We start from the raw sequence: 20,722 nt of genomic DNA, 5'->3' as shown, positions 1-20,722 counted from the left end.
GCTGTGGAAAGGGTGCCACTTGAACTGCTGACAGTTGTGGAGTGACAGCAGTTCTCCTACATAACACCTGGCCACAGGCCAGCAAACAAGGTGGACAGGACTTCTGCAGCCTTGAGAGGTGACAAATCCCTGCCTTAGTAAGAAGCTGCTTCTGACCCACCGCAGGCAGCGCTTGGACTTCACAACAACAGAAAGAGAAATATTTCAAACAAAATCTCAAATTCTGTCAGAGTTGATTCATCTGCCAGAAAAGCACTTGTCATACAATATGTGAATAACCTTTTCCCTTCTCTTTCCCTTTTGTAAACCAACTCTGACACCTGCTTTGGGATTTACCTTTTCATTGTAACTTGTTTTTATTTAGTTTGGTGTAGAAGCCCAGGGGCATGAGTCAATGGGAAGGCAGTTATTACTTACATCAGGGAAACCAGCTGAAATGTTTGGCAACGCATGCATTAAATAACTTGAACCTTAGACAGTTCAGGGAGGCAGTTGTCTATCACATGAATGGTGTTTTTTAGATTAGCAGACTTTTCTACCTTTGCCTTCCACTCCTCCTCCTTTGTGACAGAAGGAGGGCCCCTAAATCATATGACAGGATAAAAAAGATTGCACAGTGTGAAACACTCCTATTTCCTCAGACCTGGAACCAGCACATCGAGGCAGAAACTCAGAGCCAATCAGAGAAGAACTGAAATGAGCCTTCTGCCTTTTTTCTCTACAGAAACATGGGCCCTTATACTTCTTTTCGGGGCCCTCCTGATAGCGTGAGTAAAATATTCTTTATTGATTCTCTGCTCCTGCCATTTCTCTCTTCTTGCTATTGCTCACTTTCACACAACTAATCTGCTGAAGAGTAGGTGTGATTTCCAGTTTTCCAGCATCTAACCAGGCTCTAGGCTGTAGCAGAGAAGTCTAAAGACTGTCCAGGTGTGTGATCTTGCTCCAAGGTTTGGAGTATTCCCATCCAGTTATGAGATTGCTGCTAAGCATCAAAGGAATAATTGAATAATGATGATGCCAGGTACTGGTTACCATCAGGGTGCTGCTTTCAGTCAGGGTCCTGATCCAGTCAGGTTATTTTTCACAGACATCCAGCTGTGCCTCTCTGGCTGAGGCTGCTCTGCAGGCAAGCCAGCAGAAGATGACCCTGCTGCTCAGGTGGAGAGCAGCAGAAAGGCATCAGGAAAAGAATATTCATAGGATCAGATTTTACTCCTTCTGACATCCGTGTAGCCCGACTAAGATTCTCCTCAGGGGCACCTGGACCGGGAGGGGTCCTTTGCAGAGCTTTGATTTCCAGCCCGGGTCCCTCCTCGCAGCCACCCGTGCTGGGGGAAGGAGTGGAGCACAGAGCAACGTCAGCCACCTGCTCCTGGCTTTCCAGACAATACCCCACAGCAGAAATGTACCCCCAGTGCTTCAGGAACTTCCTCCTGCTAGTGAGGAAAGGCTGTCCTTGGCTTTGCTGGTGTCATTCAGCACTGAAGCAGGGCAGGGCTGGTTACAATCCCCTTTGCTGGGGCAGTGTCTCCACCAGCAGCTCCTGCCCTGACAGGCTGGGCAGTGTTGACAAGCCTTGAGTCAGAGGCAGAGCCCTGCCAGCCATAAAGCCCAAGGACTGACGTGGTGCACACCAGCACAGCCCATTTGTCTGCCCTGGCAACGCTGCAGCCACGGCAGCTCAGCAAACTCAGAAAGCTTTAGCCACAGTTTTCAAACCACTTCCTGTGATTTGGATCACTCAAAAGCCTGTTTGGGGCTGACTCTTACAAAAAAGCCCCCAAATGACACCAAAACCAAAAAAGCCATCCTCAATCCTGACCCAAATCTTGACCCAAAACTCTCATACTTCAGTAACTCTGTGGCTGTCTAAGATTGCTGGTTACCAGACTTGCACCTTCTGCAGGCGCTTGTAATTCTGTTGTGGCAAAAGGGACTAAACCCAGATCTTTGTGCTCTGATATCAAAGCTAAAATAGAAATTTCACTGCCCATTGACACAGAGAGGTTGTTTAGATGCTTTTTGTCCACCTGGGGCAATGCTGCCCCAGTTCACACGTGAGGGGATATCAGACATTTCTGGTTCACATCCATGGTAGGAAGAAGTCATGATTATTCTTTGGCTTTACACTGAATGGTCCTTTTCAGTCTGCAGAAAACCTTGACACATTTTAGTTGTAGGAGTGTTAGACTACATTTCCCTGGCCATGTTTCAAATGGTTTAAGCCTGTTTTCCCCCAGTATTTCTGGGCTTTGTAACCAGCCTCGCCTGACATTTCCTGGTCCTCCCGCAGCTCTGGCTACCTACAAACATTACAAATGAGAATCCACAAACATTTGATTCCTAGTACTGAATTAACCTTTGACAAAAAAGATTAAACATTGACAAACTGAGTTCTGTGAAACCTTTCTTCACCTGAATACACCCAGCTCCCCATTTTTCACCTGTCCTGTTTGGACCATAAGGTAGGATCTGCTTTTTTTGCTCTGGCAGAAGCTCTGCTGGGCGGGACTGATTTAATTTGGGTCCCCAGAATTTAAAAAAGCACTGCTAATTTTAAGGGAGACCCTCCCTAAATCTCAACCTAGACTTTGGCTTTTCAAATAAGCATCCCCAATATCCTGCCTGAGCAGCTGCTGCCTGAAGAGGATCTCTGATAACATCCCCCTGCCAAACCTTCCCTGTTTTACATCCCTTCTGCAATGAACTGCTCACTTGGGAAGCTGCAGCTACTAACTAAAACCAAATATTTTGAGGAGCTCTTTCAACACAGCCAAAGACGAGCTTCAAAGGGCTGCAGCCCAGGCCCTTGTTGAGAAAGAGAAAGCCCCGAGGTAGAAGCAATAACTTTAGAGCTGCCAGGAAGGGTGCTTCAGAGGAAAGAAATCTGCAAGGCTGTCAATAAAATCTAAAGAGAAAACCATCAAGACGAGGCTTCCACTGAGCTAACGCTGGACTGAGGGAAGGAGAACAATAAATGAAATTGAAGTACAGTTTGACAAAAGCCCTGTTTGGGACATAATTTCTGGTATTGCTTTGATTTCTCGTCAATAAAAACATGTGAGCTTGGTGTTCCTTCTTCCAGCTCTGTTTTCTGCCTCTCCTTTGGTAGACAATAAGCTCTTCTCAGGACTTCAGCTAAAGACTTCAAGATGCTGTCTCCACAGGTGCTCTGGTGGAAACAATTGCTGTCACACCAAAAGAATCCCTCTGAAGCTCTGTATTTGCCTTACTATGATTATCAAGTAGTTTTTTACAGGGCCATTTTCACTTGGACTGCTTTTTTCCCACCTCTTGGCTCAACCTCCTCTCCCTCACCTCCCAAGGGATGTTGCTGCAGCCTCCAGGTCTGGGGGAGCTCACAGCCCCAAAGCCACAGTGATGTAACACTGCTGTCTTTTCTGTCCCACAGATATGGGACCTGGCCATTTGGTTTGTTCAAGAGATTGGGCATTCCTGGGCCAAAACCTCTGCCTTTCTTCGGGACATGCCTGGAATATCGCAAGGTGAGTGCCTGAACCCGCCTGGCTCCAGCTGCCCTTGCTGGCACAGATACACAGTGATGATAACTTAATTCCAAGTGCCAGCTCCTCTGCCACTTGGGGCTTGTGCAAAGGCCAGTGTGGGATAAGGCTCAGCAGCACAGAGCAAGGGGCATTCCCAAGGGAGCTCTCCTGCTGGCTCATTTCCAGCTGCCCTTTGCCAGCGCCCTGGCAAACAGCTCACTCAAAGCACAGTGCACGTTTATGCCTCATCATGGCTTTGGAGGGAAGGAAGGCTCACAAACCAGCTCTGAACATTAGTTTAGAGCTATTCCTCCCCACCCACCATCTCCAACACCATCCTCTCCACTGCATCCTCTCAGATAATTCAGCACCAATGCTGCCAGAGTTCAAGGAGCATTCTGAAACACTCTCAGACCCGTGGTGGGATTTTTGGGGCTGGCCCATGCAGGGCCAGGAGTTGGACTTGGATGGTCCTTGTGGGTCTCCTTCAATCCAGGATAGTCCATGACAGTTTTTAAATTGCTTCCCACAGGGTTTCCTGGAATTTGACACTGAATGTTTCAAGAAATATGGGAAAATCTGGGGGTGAGTATGAACCACTGATCTCTTCTGAGGGTAAAACTAGAACCTGTACAAAGGGGAGAAAATATCCATTAGGGAAGCTCCCTTTTCTCCACCTGCAGCCCTGACAGTCCCAACAGGATGAGAAGAGCAGTGACAGGGTGCTGCTGGTGGCTTACACTGGAGCCTGGTGACACAGAGCTGTGTCACTGCCACATCACACAGAAACTATCCTGATCAGTGCTGTGAAAATCAGTTTAAATCTGGTAACAAAAGGCCCTCACCAGCCCCTAACAAAACCATCAGCAGAACTATTTACTTTAGCGGGATCTGGAACTGGGAGGTTGGGTTCCTCTGGTTTACCAACAGCAGAGGAATGTGAGTGACTCCCTTTGGAGCTGATCCAAATAATTCATTGTGCTGCTGATCCCCACCTGCTGCAGCAGGAGCTGCAGTTATGGCTGTTCTGTTCCAGACACCTCCTCCCATAGCTTTTGTCACTGTTGTTATAACTTGGGCTACAACCTTGCATATCCTGTGCGATGCATCCACTGGTCCCTACAGCAGCTTTAAAACATGGGGTCTGGAAAATGTATGTTTACACAAATGGGTAGAGAGCACAAATCAGCTTAATCTACATCTGTTCCAGGAAAGCATTCAGAACTGGCAGCTTAAAAAGACAAAAACAAGGACTGAGTTTCATCTCCAAGGATGTCTCAGTGCTGTCAGCCCAAGTCTCCAGACACCCAACTCAAGAGCCTGAAAGGGGTCGAACAAGTTTTCCTTCTAATACTGTAATGTGTTTAAGTGCCTGGAAAAACACAGAGAGTCAGGGGAGGAAGTGAAGACACTTGCTTCATTTATATCTGGTCCTTTGAGCAACTGAGCCCTGCTTATTTCCCAGTGAATGTGGAAGGTGTTTATCCCCCTTCACCATTTACAAAACCAGATGGGAAAAGGTCTGGGAGTTCTTTTACATTTCCACTTTCTACATTTCTGTACTTGGACAACAGAGCAACAAGGCTGGTGATGAGAGGACATTTGTTCCACACATCTGGTCTTGTGGGCATCATCCAAGCCTTACACTTCAATTTTCTGGGGTTATTTACCTGCCTCCTCTTCCCCCCCAACAGGATTTACGATGGCAGACAACCCACGCTGGCTGTCACAGACCCCCAGATCATCAAATCTGTGCTGGTTAAAGACTGCTACACCACCTTCACCAACCGCAGGGTGAGAAAAGTGCTCTGTGTGATCTACCACTGAGTCCGGGAAAAGGGCAGGAGGAGACAGGCATGCCAAGAATCCTTTGGGAACGAGTGGCTGCGCTGTAGGGATTGCTGAACACGGCCACTGCATGTCACTGTTCCCCTGCCTTACAGCCTGGACTGCACACACGGGCTGGCAGAGGGAGCAGACCAAGTCTGTTCTCACACCTGTCTATATATTCCTGTGTCGATGGATGGATTTGGGTCTGTGTGAGTGTGCAGGGATGGGACATGGTGGGTACACACAGACATGCAGGTGTTGGGCTGATTGGACTAGTTCTGGGGCTGGGCATGGCACCTCACAGCTGGCTTAGTGTAGGAAAGGGGATTATTTGTGGATGTGCCTTGAGAGAGGCTGTTTGTCAGGCCACAGCCTGCTGCCAGCAGCAATGCTCCTGGAAGAGCCTGGGCAGGGGTTTGCTTGGCACATTCCCAGCCCTGCAGGGAGCTGCTCTGTTCTCTGGGGTTGACATCTTCCCTTCCCCCTGCAGCGCACGGATCTGGTCGGGGTGCTGATCAACGCCGTCTCATTAGCTGAGGATGAGCACTGGAAAAGGCTCAGGACTGTGCTCTCTCCAACCTTCACCAGTGGGAAACTCAAGGAGGTAAGCCAGAGGGGCAGGTACAGACTAAATCAGAGTCAGCAAGCAGAGTTTTCAGGCTGGGATTATCACAAGGGTTTGGTTTCTTGAGTCAGAGCCTGGCAACTAGGCTGGCCTGCTTAATTTATACCTAACTGAAACCAGAAAAGTCGTAAAATAAAACCTGAGAGAAGAGATCTTATTTGTAAATATTCATGAAACTCTCTGTAGTCTTCCTGAGCCTGTGTAAAGGAGTAAAATGCGCTGTACTGAAGTGACCATGCCTGGTTTGTCTTATAGATGTTCCCTATAATGAAGCACTATGGGGAAGCTTTGGTGAAGAATGTCCAAAAGCAAGTGAAAGAGGACAGCTCAATACCTGTAAAGGAGTAAGTAGCTGCTAAGAGCAGCAGGCAGAGCAAACCTTGTTAAAAGTGCTGTGGTTCATTGGCTACCAGCAATGCAGATCTTTCCCTGGGTCAGCCAGGGCTCTGGAAGGAGGAATGGGACCTGCTGAAAGCCTGACTGGAAATTTAAAAGGGGAAAATTTAATTTGGATGTTAGGAAACTTCCCAGAGGTAGACAGGAATGAAAATGCTCCAGCACAGCTTTGTGAATCCACAGATCCAAGATAACTCCAAGATTGGCAGGAAAACCCAGTTTTTCCTGCAAACACTCAGGATCTCAGTGCAGCACCTTCTCCTTCCCCAGGACAGGGAGGTTGCTGACCTCTCTGCCCCACCCAGGACTGTGGGATGCTCACCCCTTACATGCCCCATTGCTGGGGGACACTGAGGCTGCAGAGTGGCCCTGAGTGTTTTGGCCTCATCTGTGCCTCATGGGCTCTGGACAAAACCCTGTGTATTGCACCCCCGATTTCAAACAAAAACAGAGCAGGAGCAGCTGCACAGCAGGAACCTCAAACCAGCAAAGCTCCCCTTGAACCAAAACCCTGCAAGGAGAGGGCTTGGGCAGCTTGGAACAGGGGATTGTGCTGGGTGGAACTAAACCACTCCCAGGGCTTGTTTGAAGCAAGGTGAGCTGCAACCCTCCCTCAAGAGGTTACCATGCTAAGTTCCACATGCTGTCCTTCCACTAACCCATTCCATGATGTTGTAAAGTCCCTGGAAAAGCTATCTGACTTCAAAACCTGTGCAGGCTGGAAACAGAATCTCTCTAAAAATTTATCCCCTTCTCTCTAAGTGCTGCTCAGTACCAATTTTCTTCTCAAACCTAAGGCAGGAGGTCTTCTGAGACTTTATATTTGAATGTCACATAGACAGGAGGAAAAAAAAATACATTCACTCAGTCCAAATATTTAACCGCAGTCTATTTTTTTCCACCTTCCCTCAGCATCTTTGGCAGTTACAGCATGGATGTGGTCACCAGCACTTCCTTTGGTGTGAACATTGACTCCATGAACAACCCCAAGGACCCCTTTGTCAGAGAGATGAAGAAACTGGTCAAGTTTGACTTTTTTAGCCCAGTCTTCCTCTTGTCATGTAAGTGACCCCAGGTTTTGCTTGGATAACTTCCCTTGCTAGGAATGAAGTCCTACTGGCCTTTCTCATAATTTCCTTCTTGTGAGCTTCGTGCTGAAACCCTGGGGATGAGATGAGTAAAAGCTTCCTCCACCTTTGGCATCCACAGTGCAAGAAACTTATGAACCACCAAGAAATATCCAATTAAGTGCTGGGAAATTATTCGAAGATTGAAAAGCAAGTGAGGCTTGAGGAGAGCGCTGCTATCTGAAATGCATTTTCTGGAAGAGAGTGCTGAGTGGGGACTGTAATTAGATGCAATTTCCTCCAGTGCAATAGCTTAGCAGCACTGGACCTTAAATTAAGGTTAGATACCTTGCTGAAACCCAGGGAAAGTTTGGATCTGTGCATAGAGGAGGTTCTGGTGCTGTAGGTTTCATGAATCTATACAGAATATCAAGATCCAGTTTCTGTGAAGAAGGAAATGCTTTGAAAGGGACTTGAAAATGTTTGCATGATCACATCAAGGCAGTGAAGAGCTCAGCCTGAACAAAGAACTCAGAATTTTCAATATTTCTCTTCTGAGCCACATGCCTGTTGTGTCCAGAAGTAACCTGTCCTTAGAAAACAGAGCCTTAGAAACAGGAGGTGGAGTACACCTTGTTCTTCTCTTAAATGAATGATTATACCCAGCTTGATTGCGCTCATTTGGCACAAAAACAAGGGAATGAAACAGAGGGAGGAAAAGGCAAAGTCCGTGCTTTTCTCAGGTAAAGAAATTTATAAAGGAAGTAATTTCCCAGTAGCGTCTACAGCTATCTGATATGAGGAGGGATTTATTTACAGAGTACAATTTAATTCTCTATTTGTTTTTCAGTTGTTTTCCCATTCCTCATTCCTATCATGGCCAAGATGAACGTAAACATCTTCCCCAGTGATGCTGTAGATTTTTTCATGAGATCCATTGCCAAAATTAAGGAGGAACGTGAAAAGGAGGCTCACAAGGTGAGTGGAAATTTGAGAGCAATTGTGGCAGAAAGTACACAGAGGTGAGCCATAATTAGGGTGACGGTATCAAAGGTGAAGACAAAGTACAATGACTCAACAACACCCTGAGCCTACTCCAGTGTAAACATTTCATTCCAACACTGGCAGAACAGCCCCACCTGACCCGTCCTGGCAGAGAATCAGGGGGACTTTGCATGTCCATGATCTGAAGCTAAATCCAGATAAAGGCTCAGCAGAACTGGACTAAGCTTCAGTCTCAGCACTTGTAATGAGAGAGTGAGATACTCCCTGAAGAAGATTAGGCAGAGGATGAGAGAGTGCAGAATAAGCAGCACATGAGCAGCAAAATCACCTTTAGGGTTGTGCCTTCCCCTCTTGCTTTTCAGAAACTGCAGCTGCTTCCTGACAAAATTCTGCCTTTTAGAGTTTGGATCCCTTTCCCCAAATTCATTCACGACACTGCTCTCCCACTCAATGGGAAAAGACAGGTTCCCAAAATAAAAAGCAAGTGCTATGCTTTTCAGTATGGAAGTTGTGTGCATTTGGGGGATGCTCTCAGTGTAAAAATTGTGCTTAGGCTGTGAAATCTGCTTATCTGTCACCAAAGAGACTCTCCTGCTTTCCCTCTCAGGGCAGGGTAGATTTCCTGCAGCTGATGATCGAATCCCAGCGCTCAGCCAGCCAGGGGAACAACGAACAAAACCACTCCTACAAAGGTAACAACACCCAAACCCTCATCATGGGCACGGGGGCAGTGGGAATGAGGAGAATATGGGGAGGTGTTTGTGTCACCATCATCCTCACTGAGCAGCTCCAGATGGAACTCTGTCTCCTGGTTACAGCACCAGGGCTAAGATCCCTGTCCAGGGAGCTGGACTGCCATGTTAGTTATTTATACACAGGAAATCACCTGCCTCCTCTATAAAATGGATTTTTCCAGGCAGGTAGAGCAGTTGAGCAGTTATAAAAGTGCCATCAGAAAAAAAAAAAAAAACTGCAACAAACCTGCCTCCAGACCACCTGCTGCTGCCTGGTCCTTGCTGAGACCATCAAGCAAAACTGCTTTTCTCATCTCCCCACAGCTCTGACTGACATAGAGGTCCTGGCCCAGGCATTCATCTTTATCTTTGCTGGGTATGAGCCCACCAGCAACACCCTGGGTTTCCTGGCCTATGAGCTGGCCCTGCACCCTGATGTGCAGGAAAAGCTGCTGCAGGAGATCGACACAGCCCTGCCCAACAAGGTAAGGAGGCCTCTGAGTGATGGGGAGGACTGTGTGACCCTGCTGCCCTCCTGGGTCAGCCAGGGCAATGAGAAATCTTTAGCTCCTAAGCAGCATGGACTTTCCAAGAGCTCTGGGAGACACATGCTGAGACTTACTCAGCCCTGCAGTGATTTTCTTTCAGCAGCTGGAACCTTCCAGCCACCCCAGCTGCTCAAACACATTTACAACATTTGGATTTCCAGGCATTTCCATAACTCAAGGGTGGAAAACCCAACCAAATCACTCAATTTCTACCTTGCATTTTGTTCATCACAAATTTGGGGCACTGGGGGTTGGGGATGCTCTGGTTCCCACAGCCATTTGAGGACAATCCAGTTCAGATGCCAACATTCCTGGTCACCTCCCTCCCACTGTCCTGCAGGCTCCTCTCACCTACGAAGCCATAATGAAACTGGAATATCTTGACATGACAGTGAACGAAACCTTGCGGTATTACCCCCTGGGGGGGAGGATTGAGAGAACCTGCAAGAAAGACGTGGAGATCAACGGAGTGACCATCCCCAAAGGAGTGGTGGTCACCATCCCACCCTACGTCCTGCACCGGGACCCCGAGTACTGGCCCAACCCAGACGAGTTCAGGCCAGAGAGGTACAAAAAGCTTAATGGAAGGGAAGAAATATCACACTGCTCCTTCCTCAGTAATTAAGCATTAATCTCTGATTAGCTTCCTAATGGTGTTCTTCCTATCTTTTTACAAACAATAAGGATGAGAAATTGCAGGCTCGTGGGAATGCCATTTTAAGAAGAAAATGAGCTTTATGCTAAAAGCAGGGTTTCAAACAACATAATCTTATTGGGAGAATACCACCCATACCTCACAGGATCTTGTACCCAGTCTTTAAACTTCCAGAGAGGGGGGTAAATGTGGAGTTTTTGTAACTGCTGGCCATCCTCTGTATAATCCTTCTTGTTGAACCTGTTCCCTTCATACCAGCTTCTACTAAATATGCCAGACTCAATCCTTCTAGAATTGCCTTCCCTCCTTGTTTTCAAGGATAACCTTCCCTAGGTGGTTATTTTTGGAACTGATACCTATTTCTTATTCCCAGAGAAACTGAAGCTATAGGCTGTTCTGAACCAAAAAATTCTTCTGGTTCTTCTCTCTCTAAGTACCGCAGACAGGAAATATCTGTCACTGGGGGACAGGATGTTGCCTGGATTTTCAGCTTGCTTCTACTTTCACCACTTCTACTAATCTGGATGGACAGAATTAAACCCAAACCCCCAAGTGGGACCCCACCCTGTCCCGGACATGGGCTTGGTCACAGCACTCAGTTTCTGGGGTACCCTAAGACACTTTATGAAAACCCCAAACCAGGCTCTGCAGGCACTAGTGAGAGATCCCTGGATAAATATGTAGGTTTTGTGGTTTTGCTGCCTTCATTTCTTTTCCTCAACCATCATCCAGGTTCAGTAAGGAGAACAAGGAGTCCATAGACCCATACACCTACCTGCCCTTTGGGGCCGGTCCCAGGAACTGCATCGGGATGAGGTTTGCTCTCCTGACTCTGAAAGTGGCCATTGTCTCCCTGCTGCAGCACTTCACCTTCCAGACCTGCAAAGAGACTCAGGTGAGGAGCTGTGGAGGCTGGAGGCTGGCATGGCACAGGTGCCAACGCCAGAGCTTTGCACTCCCAGCACTACAAATCCAGCTGTGCCTGAGCCTTTCATCTCTGCATGTTTCACTTATCCATCTCCACCTGTGTTTTCCCCTCTCATTGTTGCAGATCCCAATCAAGCTGAGTTCAGTGGGGCTCTTAACACCAGAGAAGCCAATTATTCTGAAGTTGGTGCCCCGGACCAGCACTAAGTCTGCCAAGAAATGAAACCCCACCACAGCCCCCCAGCATCCAGGGACTGCCGTGCCAACAAAGGGATCACACATCACAGAAACCTCTCCTACACATGCAGACACAGAAGAGCAGCTCCAGTTAATTCTGGAAGCAATTACTACATATTTACTAATAAACATAGCTGTCAGAAATGTGACGTGAATCACTGGGCAGTGACAATACACAGTCCCCTTAATTTTGATTGCAAAACAAGAAATAAATCCAAATAAGAAGCTGATCATCCACTTCTAAGGGGACTTCTCCATCTGGAGGGAAGGAATTACTGCCACATCCAAGAAAAACAAGGTGTGATGGAAATTCAAGCTGCCAGACCTCACCGGGCAGGGACGGGTGCTGTTCTTCTGGGTGTATCCATGCTTGAAATTTCATATGTTCTAATTGAGACGACTGGTGTGAGACTACACATCCTAGTTACCAACCCTCTCCTGTGCCATGTGTTAATTAAACTAAAGTGTGTACAAATACTGTCATTAAAAATGTTTGAGAGCTGCTCTGTGTTGTGTATAGCGGCTGATCACTTCCTATTTAAAACCTGTATTCAGCCTCAACCCTTGAAATCATCCATGTACATTGCTTTCCACTTAATTTAATGAATCTGATCCTTCATTTAACGCCATCAAACCCTCCCATTTGTACGGTATTTTACAAACACTCCAGCTCCCACCTCTTACTTTGATTAAGGGGTTGCCTTCAGTTCAGCACTGGCCAACCCTTTCCCATGCTGCAGTGACAGAGGATGGGTTAGAGGGAGCAGCAGCTCCCAGGAGGGGAGGACAGCCCTGCAGGAGGGCCAGGGCTCCTGAAGGAATGGTCTGCACACAGCCTGGAGCTGAGCCTTTCCTCACAGAGCCATGGATGGGGTTTAGTCCTTGTTTGTGGTGGGGTTTTAGGTGCTTTGAGCTGCTCCTGTCATCAGCAGGATGCACTGACCCAATGGCTCGTGACACCCCTGACCATTTAAACAGGGAATATCAAAAAGCAGGCGGGAGGTTCTCCCAGATCTGAGTTTCACAGCCCAGTAAATTGTGCCTGTCTTGACACCTACCAACCAAAGCAGATATTAGCGAAATGGGAGAGGTTTCTACAAGAGCTGCAAACCAAATCAAGTCACCCCATGACTTTCTCCTGGCACCTTACATTCCAAGGCATTATTTGCTGGATCATGGCCTGTAATTTTCTCCTATGGCAAAAGGCTTTTCTCTTTAGTGTAACAGACACAACTGCAACATGACCCAAATGCTGCAATACTACATAGAACAAATTTATTCAACAATTCAGCTCCATTCTTTACCAATGAACATTCAGGGGTTTGGGAGTGGATTCCTCATCACTGGAAATCCCCAAATCAAAGCTGTCCATTTTTTTCTGGAAGATACAGCAACATTCACCAGGCTCTAATTCAAGAGTAAGCAGCTTGTGCTGTCCCAAAAGGCAGATAAAACAATTATAGTGCTCCCTTCTGATTCATCATCTGTGATGGACTGTCTGGGTTGTGCTGTGTACACAGCAAGGCTCTGAGGAGTGCTGCCTCAGTTTAATCCATTGCCCATCTCTGACCAGGGGTTAGAAACCAGAAGAGCTGGGCCTGTCTGACTGACCACAGTGCTGCAGTGACTCTGATGGGAGCAGTGCAAAAGCGTGGACAAATCAGTTTTAAAAAGGCGTTTTTCTGTAGAAAACCCAGCGCCAGGCAAAACTAAGTCAGGCTCAAGGAAAGGGACAGAAAGAGGAGGCTGTCATCAAAGTAGCAAATCGTTTACATGCCAAAGAGCTGCGCTGAAGTGATGAAAACTCCTTTTGGCACCTGATGAGCAAAGGCGGGTGTCCCTCTGCAGAGTACCCAGAAGCACAAAGGGTTAATCCAGCCACACCCCAGCCCGGCAGATCCTTCCCTGCACGGAATGAAGTCATTAAGTGCAACTGTACCGATCATTCTTCCAAATGTGAAAAATGTGACTAATTTTCCGGCTTCAGCCAATTATGACCTGCCAGGACTATCATAACAGCCCATAAATAATGTGTAACAAAATCATGGTAATGAGTCTTCCAGAAGAAAATTAGATCCTCTGTGTCTTAACTCCATAAAATGGCTCTGCTTTTAAGGGCTGCCTCCATCATTCCCAGCACTTCCCATTGCTTTGCTGGTCATCCCTCAGAAGTGGCTTGGCCAGGAGTCTGCTGGTCCTGGGCATCCATCAGCTTTCACTGGTTTGGCTGTTTCCACTTGAAATCAGCCATGGCACTGCTTAACTCACCTCTTGAATGGTTTTTGCTGATAAAACATTTATTTTATTTGGACTCCTTGCTGATTCATAAAATCACAGAATCTTTATGGTTGGAACAGGCCTCTAAGATCATCAAATCCAGCCACTAAACCATATAAACCATGTCCCCAAGTGCCACAAGCACTTTCCTTGAGCACTTCCAGGGATGGAGATTCCATCACTGCCCTGGGCAGCCTGTTCCAGTGCTTGAGCACTGTTTCTACATATCCTTGGCAAGCCTGGGGCATTGAATTTCCCAAATAGCTGGGTCTCATCGGAGGAAAGAAAACAGTGTAAAGCAGAAATTAATCGTGGAGACACTTCTGTTTCTCTTCCTCCCCTAAGTCCTCACAAAGCCCAAGTAGGAAGGAAAATAGAATGAAGAAAACTGTTGTTTCATCATAATTTTATGCCACACAGTTTTCTCAAAGGCTTCACAGCCTTGTCTCAGAGCAGTTATTTTCACATCACTGCAGTGTAACAGACTCACACCCAGGGAACTCCAGCAGCACTCAGGGACTTCTGTAAATATGCAGAAATGTATTCCCCTGAGCACAGAAAGAGCCTTTCCACAGGTTTGTATCCCGTGGGATGAGAACTGTCATTGCACCAGTCCTGGTGAAAGACAAAAGGTGGTTGTAAGTGGGGAGATTTGTTTTCTGTTTCCCAGTTAACTCCAGCAGAGTCACCCTCACTCCTGACGTGCCTAAATGATGGAATGCTTCCAGCTGCTTGCAGTGACCAAATGGGTGTTATGCAAAAGTGGTTTCCTGCTTACAGTGAGAGAATATTTCATGTGCTCCACCAAATCAGTTATGAGGTATTTCAACACCAGGCTGAGCCCTGACAGAGAGAAGAATGACCTGACTATTAGCAAACTAAGTGTCCCTAAAGTATTGAAGTCTTTTGCAATTCTGCTGTGCCTTTAAAGTGAAAAATGAAACATTTCCAGGCATATTTCACCTGAAAGGAAGAACAGGCTGCGTTGCTCCTTTTACCTCTGCTGAGGCACAGCTTCTCTGGCATCAGAAGCCTGCAAGTCAAGGGACACAAGTGGAAAAGGCAGCACAAGCAGGACTGGGATTGATCTCAACCCCTTCTTTCTCTCTCCATCTCCCTGGTAGAAGCAACAAGCCAGCGTGGGGAATTACCAGATAGATTGGAAACATGGAAAACCTGCAGCTGAATTTATGCAACGACATCACTTTTCTCTGCTGTAATGGAGAGAATTGGACATATTGAATTGCTCACCACACAGATATGGAATTTTGAAAGCCCTTACTATTGCACAAATGTTGACAGGGTATTTTATTTACTGCATCATTAAAGGTTAAAGAGACTCATTCTCCGAAGGTTTCATTTTTTCAACTCTTAATATCAATTAAAGCTAATTTCGGCTCTAACTAATGATTAACATAAAATATGGAAAAAGCTCTGACTGAGAATTTCTGTTCATTACTCCAACTCTCTTGTATTGCTGGGGCGCTTTATAGGTACTGATGCAGCTTGGTATCACCCATGACACAGATAACTTTCCCTTCCAAGGTGGTTTTTTTTTGGGGGGGGGGCTTTTTTTGTTATGTTTTCTTCATGAAAATGTTGCAAATACAGTCAAAATACCTTTGATGATTAGGAACTAAATTTTCATTTAACCATTTTGTAGCTGATGGTCAGGGATGTTCTCCATGGGCTTCCCTGCATGGCTGGGTACAATGTCTGACTACAAATGTACCTTGTTCCAAGGCCTGCAGCCTCCATACCATTCATATAGATCATAAATAAACCCACTCTGAGCCACTTGTGCAGCCACAAGTTTGCAAATGGAGTGGGGAAGGCACTATAACTGTTCAAGGGAAAATGAAAAACCTTGCCTGCCACTTATGAACTGAAGCCAGTCCAGCACAGCTGGATGCATTTACCCACCTTCACTTGGCAAAATGCTGATTCCATCCACACAGCACAGACAGCCCCGGAAAATAAGCTACAGCTCATCTCCTGGGCTGTGTCAGGGCTCTGTGCAGCCCAGCTGAGGGGTGCCACACCACAGCTCCTCCATCCTGCAGCTGTCCAGCTGGTTTTGCTTTGAAATCAGAGGTGGTAAAAATGGAAAAGATATTTGGAAAATAGAGCACAAAGACAAACCCCTCAACCCTGTGTGGCCAGCACAGTCTTGCACTAACGTGCCACAAGCTTGTCTAACCTTTTCAGGATTCGTCTACTTGTATCCTAATTTTGGGCTATTTATTGTTAACAAGCACTAATCTGGGATCAATCAGCATCCAAAGGTCACAGCAAAAGCCAGAGGGAAGGCGAGGAGTGGTACAGATGCTCCGAGGAAGGTCAGCTGCTGCCACTCAGGCTGCTCTCGGGGGTAACCACACATCAATCACCCCACCAGCAGCCTGAGCCACATCCAGGGGAGTCAGCAGATGCCTGGTGCTCCCAGTGCCTCTAACAGGCTCCAGTGGAAATCTGCATGCTGTTCAAGTGGGAAAAAGGCATTTGGAGGTGCTCCTTGCCAAGAAGGGGAGCGTTTCCCACACTGGCTGTCGCACTCCTGTGCCCAGGGCAGCTCTGGCCCAGGGCTCTGCACTGACCTACAGGTGTCTCAGGCCACTGAACAAACCACTCTTATTTTTCCTCACCTTTTCAAGTGGCTTCCTCCTTCTCCCTCCTGCATTTTCATGTTTAGCTTTCAGTGCCTGGAGTTCACTCAGCCGGGAGGAAGCAAAACCGCTCTCCTAAGTGGAAGAGCCACCTAATAAAGTTTTAATGGAAGATATCATTTCTAATCTTTACATTACATTAAAAGCCAGCCGGGAAATGAAAGCCCAGGAGGGTTAAGAGTGTTGGAAACACTCAGCAAGACAGCCTTATCTTCAGGGAGTTCACAGAATAAGTGTTGCCCTAAGGAACAATTTGCAGCAAGCAGAGAGCCAGGGCTGTTACAGACCTGCAGCCACATGTAGACATATGTATTTATATCTGTGTGCATATCCACACACCCAAAGGGCAGAAGGATGTCCTAGCCTTTGGACAGACTCTCCAAATCCAGCTGAGATATCCACCTGGGAGTGTCTGAGGGGATGAGCTTGGAGCCCAGGCCATGCCATGAAGCATTTACCTGCTCTACACCACCAAGGTGCTCATTTAAACACCAAAACCACTGCCATCTTCAGGGGGTTTTTTTGTGACTTACATAGAATTGGTCATTTTGGGCTCTTCAATAACCCACAACCTGAATTTAGGAAACCTTCCCACCACCAGTTCCTTGGTGTGCTGAACATCCACACAACAACAGTAGGAGCAGTTACAGAAATCTATTTCCAGGAGCAGAACTGAGCATTTCTCAGGCTCCCTGGGGAGGGACAGAAACATTCAAGCACGTATCAGAAAGACAATTAAAATGGGGCAAAACAGTGCCGTGCATTTTTGAAACACAGGCCTTCCAGTTTAAAAAGTTGACCTTGCAAGTTTTCAGTCGGCTGAGAGGGACCACATTTAGTGATTGATGTTCCTTCTCCCAGCTAACAAGTGGTAGGTCAAGAGAAACCAGCATCAAGTTTTTCCAGATGAGGTTTAGGTTGGATATTAGGGCAAATGTCTTCATGGAAAGGGGTGTCAAGCATTGGATCAGGCAGCTCAGGAGGTGGAGGAGTCACCATCCCTGGAAATGAACTGTGTAGATGTGGCACCTGGGGACACGGTTCAGTGCTGGGCTTGAGCTTAGAAGTCTTTCCCAACCTGATCTATTTGTGACTCTATAACCACCACCAAGAGTAAAACACACTCAAAAGCTGTTTTAAACCAGCAAAAGCCAAACTTCCAAAAATGCCCGAGTATAAACCTCCTCCGGGACCCAGCAGGCCCCAAGGTGGCAGCAATGAAGTTCCTGCAACAAGAACTGAGAGCTTCCAAAGGCAGGGACCTGCCAGGGTGTCCAGGCAGCAGCTGCCCCAGGGAAGTGCCCAGACCCTCTGCTGTGCTGGCCCTGCTCTAAGGACAGCGAGAACAATGAGAAATCAATTTGCTCTGTCACAAACCCCAGCACACAACAGCTCCTGGCACTGCTTTGGTTTGTTTATTATGAAGCCATGCTGGCTCTGTGTTGGGTTTTCTGCCCTCTCTCTGCTTCCTGGCAGCAGCTCCAGAGAAGATCTTTGGGATTTTGCTAAAAGTTTCAGATATTGGTTTCCTTTGAGGCACCTGCTCCTTTGTAAGGAGTTGGAAGCTCCCTCCCTAAACACACGCCACAGCTGCACAGCTCATTATTTGCCACATTTATTATACAATCACCAGCACGTTGGAGGTTTAAACCTTCTTGTCTCTTGCCCATCTCTGCACTGGCTCCCAGGTGGGGTTTGAGCAGCAGCAGCTGGCCCTGCTGGGCTGCTCTGCCCCGGGGGAACATTCCTATTCTCCAAATCACCCCTGGAGCCGAAAGGGAGGAAAACAAACCCAGGAATCAGCCTCTCCTCACAGCTGAAAGAGCACTGCGGGTAAGAATCTGGTAAGTGGCTCTTGGCTGGGCACGTGTCTGATGGGATCCACACGTGCTTCCATCCCAGGGCAGCCTGATCCCCAAAGCCCTGAGCTTTCCCTGACTAAAATCTGCTGAAATCATCCATTTGAGTATTCATCTTGCACCTGTAATTTCATTTTAAAGCCTATATATTTTTTTAGGGGTTGCTGGACTTCAACAAGAATTGCTTTCGGAAATCTGGGCAATGTTTTGAGAGGGGCTGTTTTCCACAGAAAACCTCACCTCTCTGCAGCTCTGAGGTGCAGCCACCACCTCAGTCCCAGGGCTGATCCCTGGCAGAGGGAGAAATCTGGACTGCACATCATGGACCTGTCAGCCTGGCCTGCCAGGGGAGAACCCTAAAATGTCCTGGTTTGATGGCTCCCACTGACAATCAGTAAATAAAAAAATTCTGGTTTTGGGATAAGCAGGAGCTGAGATTTTATTTTTTTTTTATCATTCAGGTGGTTTCTCAATTAAAGTTTTGTGGAATAGAGTGGGTACAACTGATGCTGGGAAGAGGGAGCAACAGCTGAGCCAGGAGAAAGGATCTGAAGCTTCAAACACACCACAGGCAGTGGGTGGGCTTTTTGAATAAGGAGAAAATTCATTAACTCGGTGTCAAAGATCACACAGAATTTAACGAAAATCTTAAGTAAAAGATGCCAAGTGTTTCTGAGGAGGCCTCCTGGATCTTTCCTTGAAGAACTGCAAAGAAATGCGAAGGAAATGCTCCACTTTCAGTACCATACTGTGAGATTAAATGTTATCCCGCTACACATTCTTTTTTTATAGCCCACTTTCTATTTTTATTCCTGTTCTGCTGTGGAAGTGTTTGCTAATAATATATGATAGGATGCTTTGTCATGAAAAAACCTTGTATCATTTATCTGTTTCTGAAAAAAGAAATTCTCAGTACAAATCTAATAAGGGTAAAAATCCTATTCTAGCTCCTGTTGGTGGAAAGGGATTGATTTATGGAGAGAGATGAAAAGCACTAAGTATGTATTGCTTGGCAAAATGAGGAATTGTAGAGAACTGTCTTTATGCATTTGAAGGGTGTAAACATCAAAGAGGCAGAAGAGCTATTTAGAGCATTAGGAGGAGGCACATCTAGGAGACAAGAGCTGAAATTAAATGAACATCCTTAACTTAAAAATCATACTTCTGCCTGCAAATCTATTTCCTGGTATTATTACTTGCAGCACTCTAATGAGTATAAATGAAGCTTATAGAAAAAAACATCTAATCTATTTTTCATATCCGATCAGCAGATCTTCCTGTAACATTTATAAAGCCCAGATCCAGCACCTAATCCAGAAATTCTGGGAGAAGAGCAACCTTTAAGCCTCCTCCTCCTCCACCTTCTTATTGCCCACCAAATGTTGATTGGTGCAATGGGTCACTTCCCCATCTCCAGATTGCAGCCTGTGTGGTCAGTCTGGGATCAGACCCATGGGAGCTCTGTGAGTTTAACACCTCTATATATTGGTATATTTATTTATTTATTATTGATTGTTTGATTTTTATTTAACAGCTTTTACTTCTTAAAGGATAATTCTGATTGTGAACAGGCCTCCCGTGAAACAAGAGCATCCTTGGGCATCCCACAGGAAAGAGTGATCCTGCAGGATGCCCCAACCTGGCTGCTGGGAATTCAGTTAATTGCCCACAGACCTGAGCTAAAGCACAGGGGGAGGAAAGGCTCTGGAGAAATCAGCGCCTTTGCTCTCCTCCAGCACTGGCAGGATGCTCCCAAAACACCAGAGCTGCACGTGGCCTGGCAGCCCACAGAGACCTCAAGGACAAAGCTCTCTGCTCTGTCCTGGGGTGACTTTTTGATGCTTCTATCCCCAGCTGCCTGTTCTGTTTATGCTGGATATTAAGTTCTACACCTTTCAGGCTGGTTCTGAGAGCAAAGGGGAGGAAAGAAGCAGCAGCAGTTTGTTTTCAGAAACTGCTCTCACTCCCCCCATTCCGCTCCTGCACTGTGCTGTCTGCACATGGACAGACAGCAGGACACAGAGCTCCTGTGCTTTGAGTCAGTCTGTGCCTAGCTGAGGCACAGAAGTGCCCTGGACTGTTTTTTTCTTTTTCTTGGGCCTGTTTAACCCTGCTCTGGACTGAAAACCCAGAGGAGCACCCAGAGCTCACCCTGGGCCTCCAGAGGGACTGATGAGACACTGAGGGAGCCAAGCTACAGCCCCAGCAAGGAACTACTGAATTTGCCATCTCACCTCAGAGCAATGAGAGGTTTATTGTTTCATATTATTCATTCTTTATGCTTGTGGACACTTTGTTAAATAAGTAGTTTTTTTCACTTTTCTCTAAGGAGATTTTTTCCCAGGACCAACTGGGGAAGTCCTGTTTGGGTTTGCTTCCCAGAGGGG

General features: G+C 46.8%; 1 protein-coding gene across 1 annotated transcript; it reads left to right on the top strand.

Moving 5' to 3' along the window:
• The first annotated feature begins 649 nt into the window (after positions 1–649).
• LOC136367917 (cytochrome P450 3A9-like) lies at positions 650–12,037 on the top strand. Its single transcript, XM_066329769.1, has 13 exons — positions 650–767; positions 3,416–3,509; positions 4,042–4,094; positions 5,204–5,303; positions 5,830–5,943; positions 6,220–6,308; positions 7,273–7,421; positions 8,278–8,405; positions 9,040–9,124; positions 9,491–9,651; positions 10,055–10,281; positions 11,102–11,264; positions 11,421–12,037. The coding sequence occupies exons 1-13, from the start codon at positions 697–699 to the stop codon at positions 11,517–11,519; spliced, it is 1,533 nt and encodes a 510-aa protein (XP_066185866.1). The 5' UTR covers positions 650–696; the 3' UTR covers positions 11,520–12,037.
• Positions 12,038–20,722: the final 8,685 nt, after the last annotated feature.

This window comes from Sylvia atricapilla, chromosome 15 (genome assembly GCF_009819655.1).
Source record: "Sylvia atricapilla isolate bSylAtr1 chromosome 15, bSylAtr1.pri, whole genome shotgun sequence".
Classification (NCBI taxonomy): Eukaryota; Metazoa; Chordata; class Aves; order Passeriformes; family Sylviidae; genus Sylvia; species Sylvia atricapilla.
Note: the sequence above shows the minus strand (reverse complement) of the source record. Positions and strands in the feature narration are given on the sequence as shown.

Excerpts from the sequence above, each read along its gene's own strand:
- LOC136367917 (XM_066329769.1), top strand. The coding sequence starts at position 697 with ATGAGCCTTCTGCCTTTTTTCTCTACAGAAACATGGGCCCTTATACTT. Across the intron at positions 3,510-4,041 it reads CATGCCTGGAATATCGCAAG|GGTTTCCTGGAATTTGACAC; the intron begins GTGAGTGCCTGA and ends TGCTTCCCACAG. Across the intron at positions 9,125-9,490 it reads ACAAAACCACTCCTACAAAG|CTCTGACTGACATAGAGGTC; the intron begins GTAACAACACCC and ends ATCTCCCCACAG.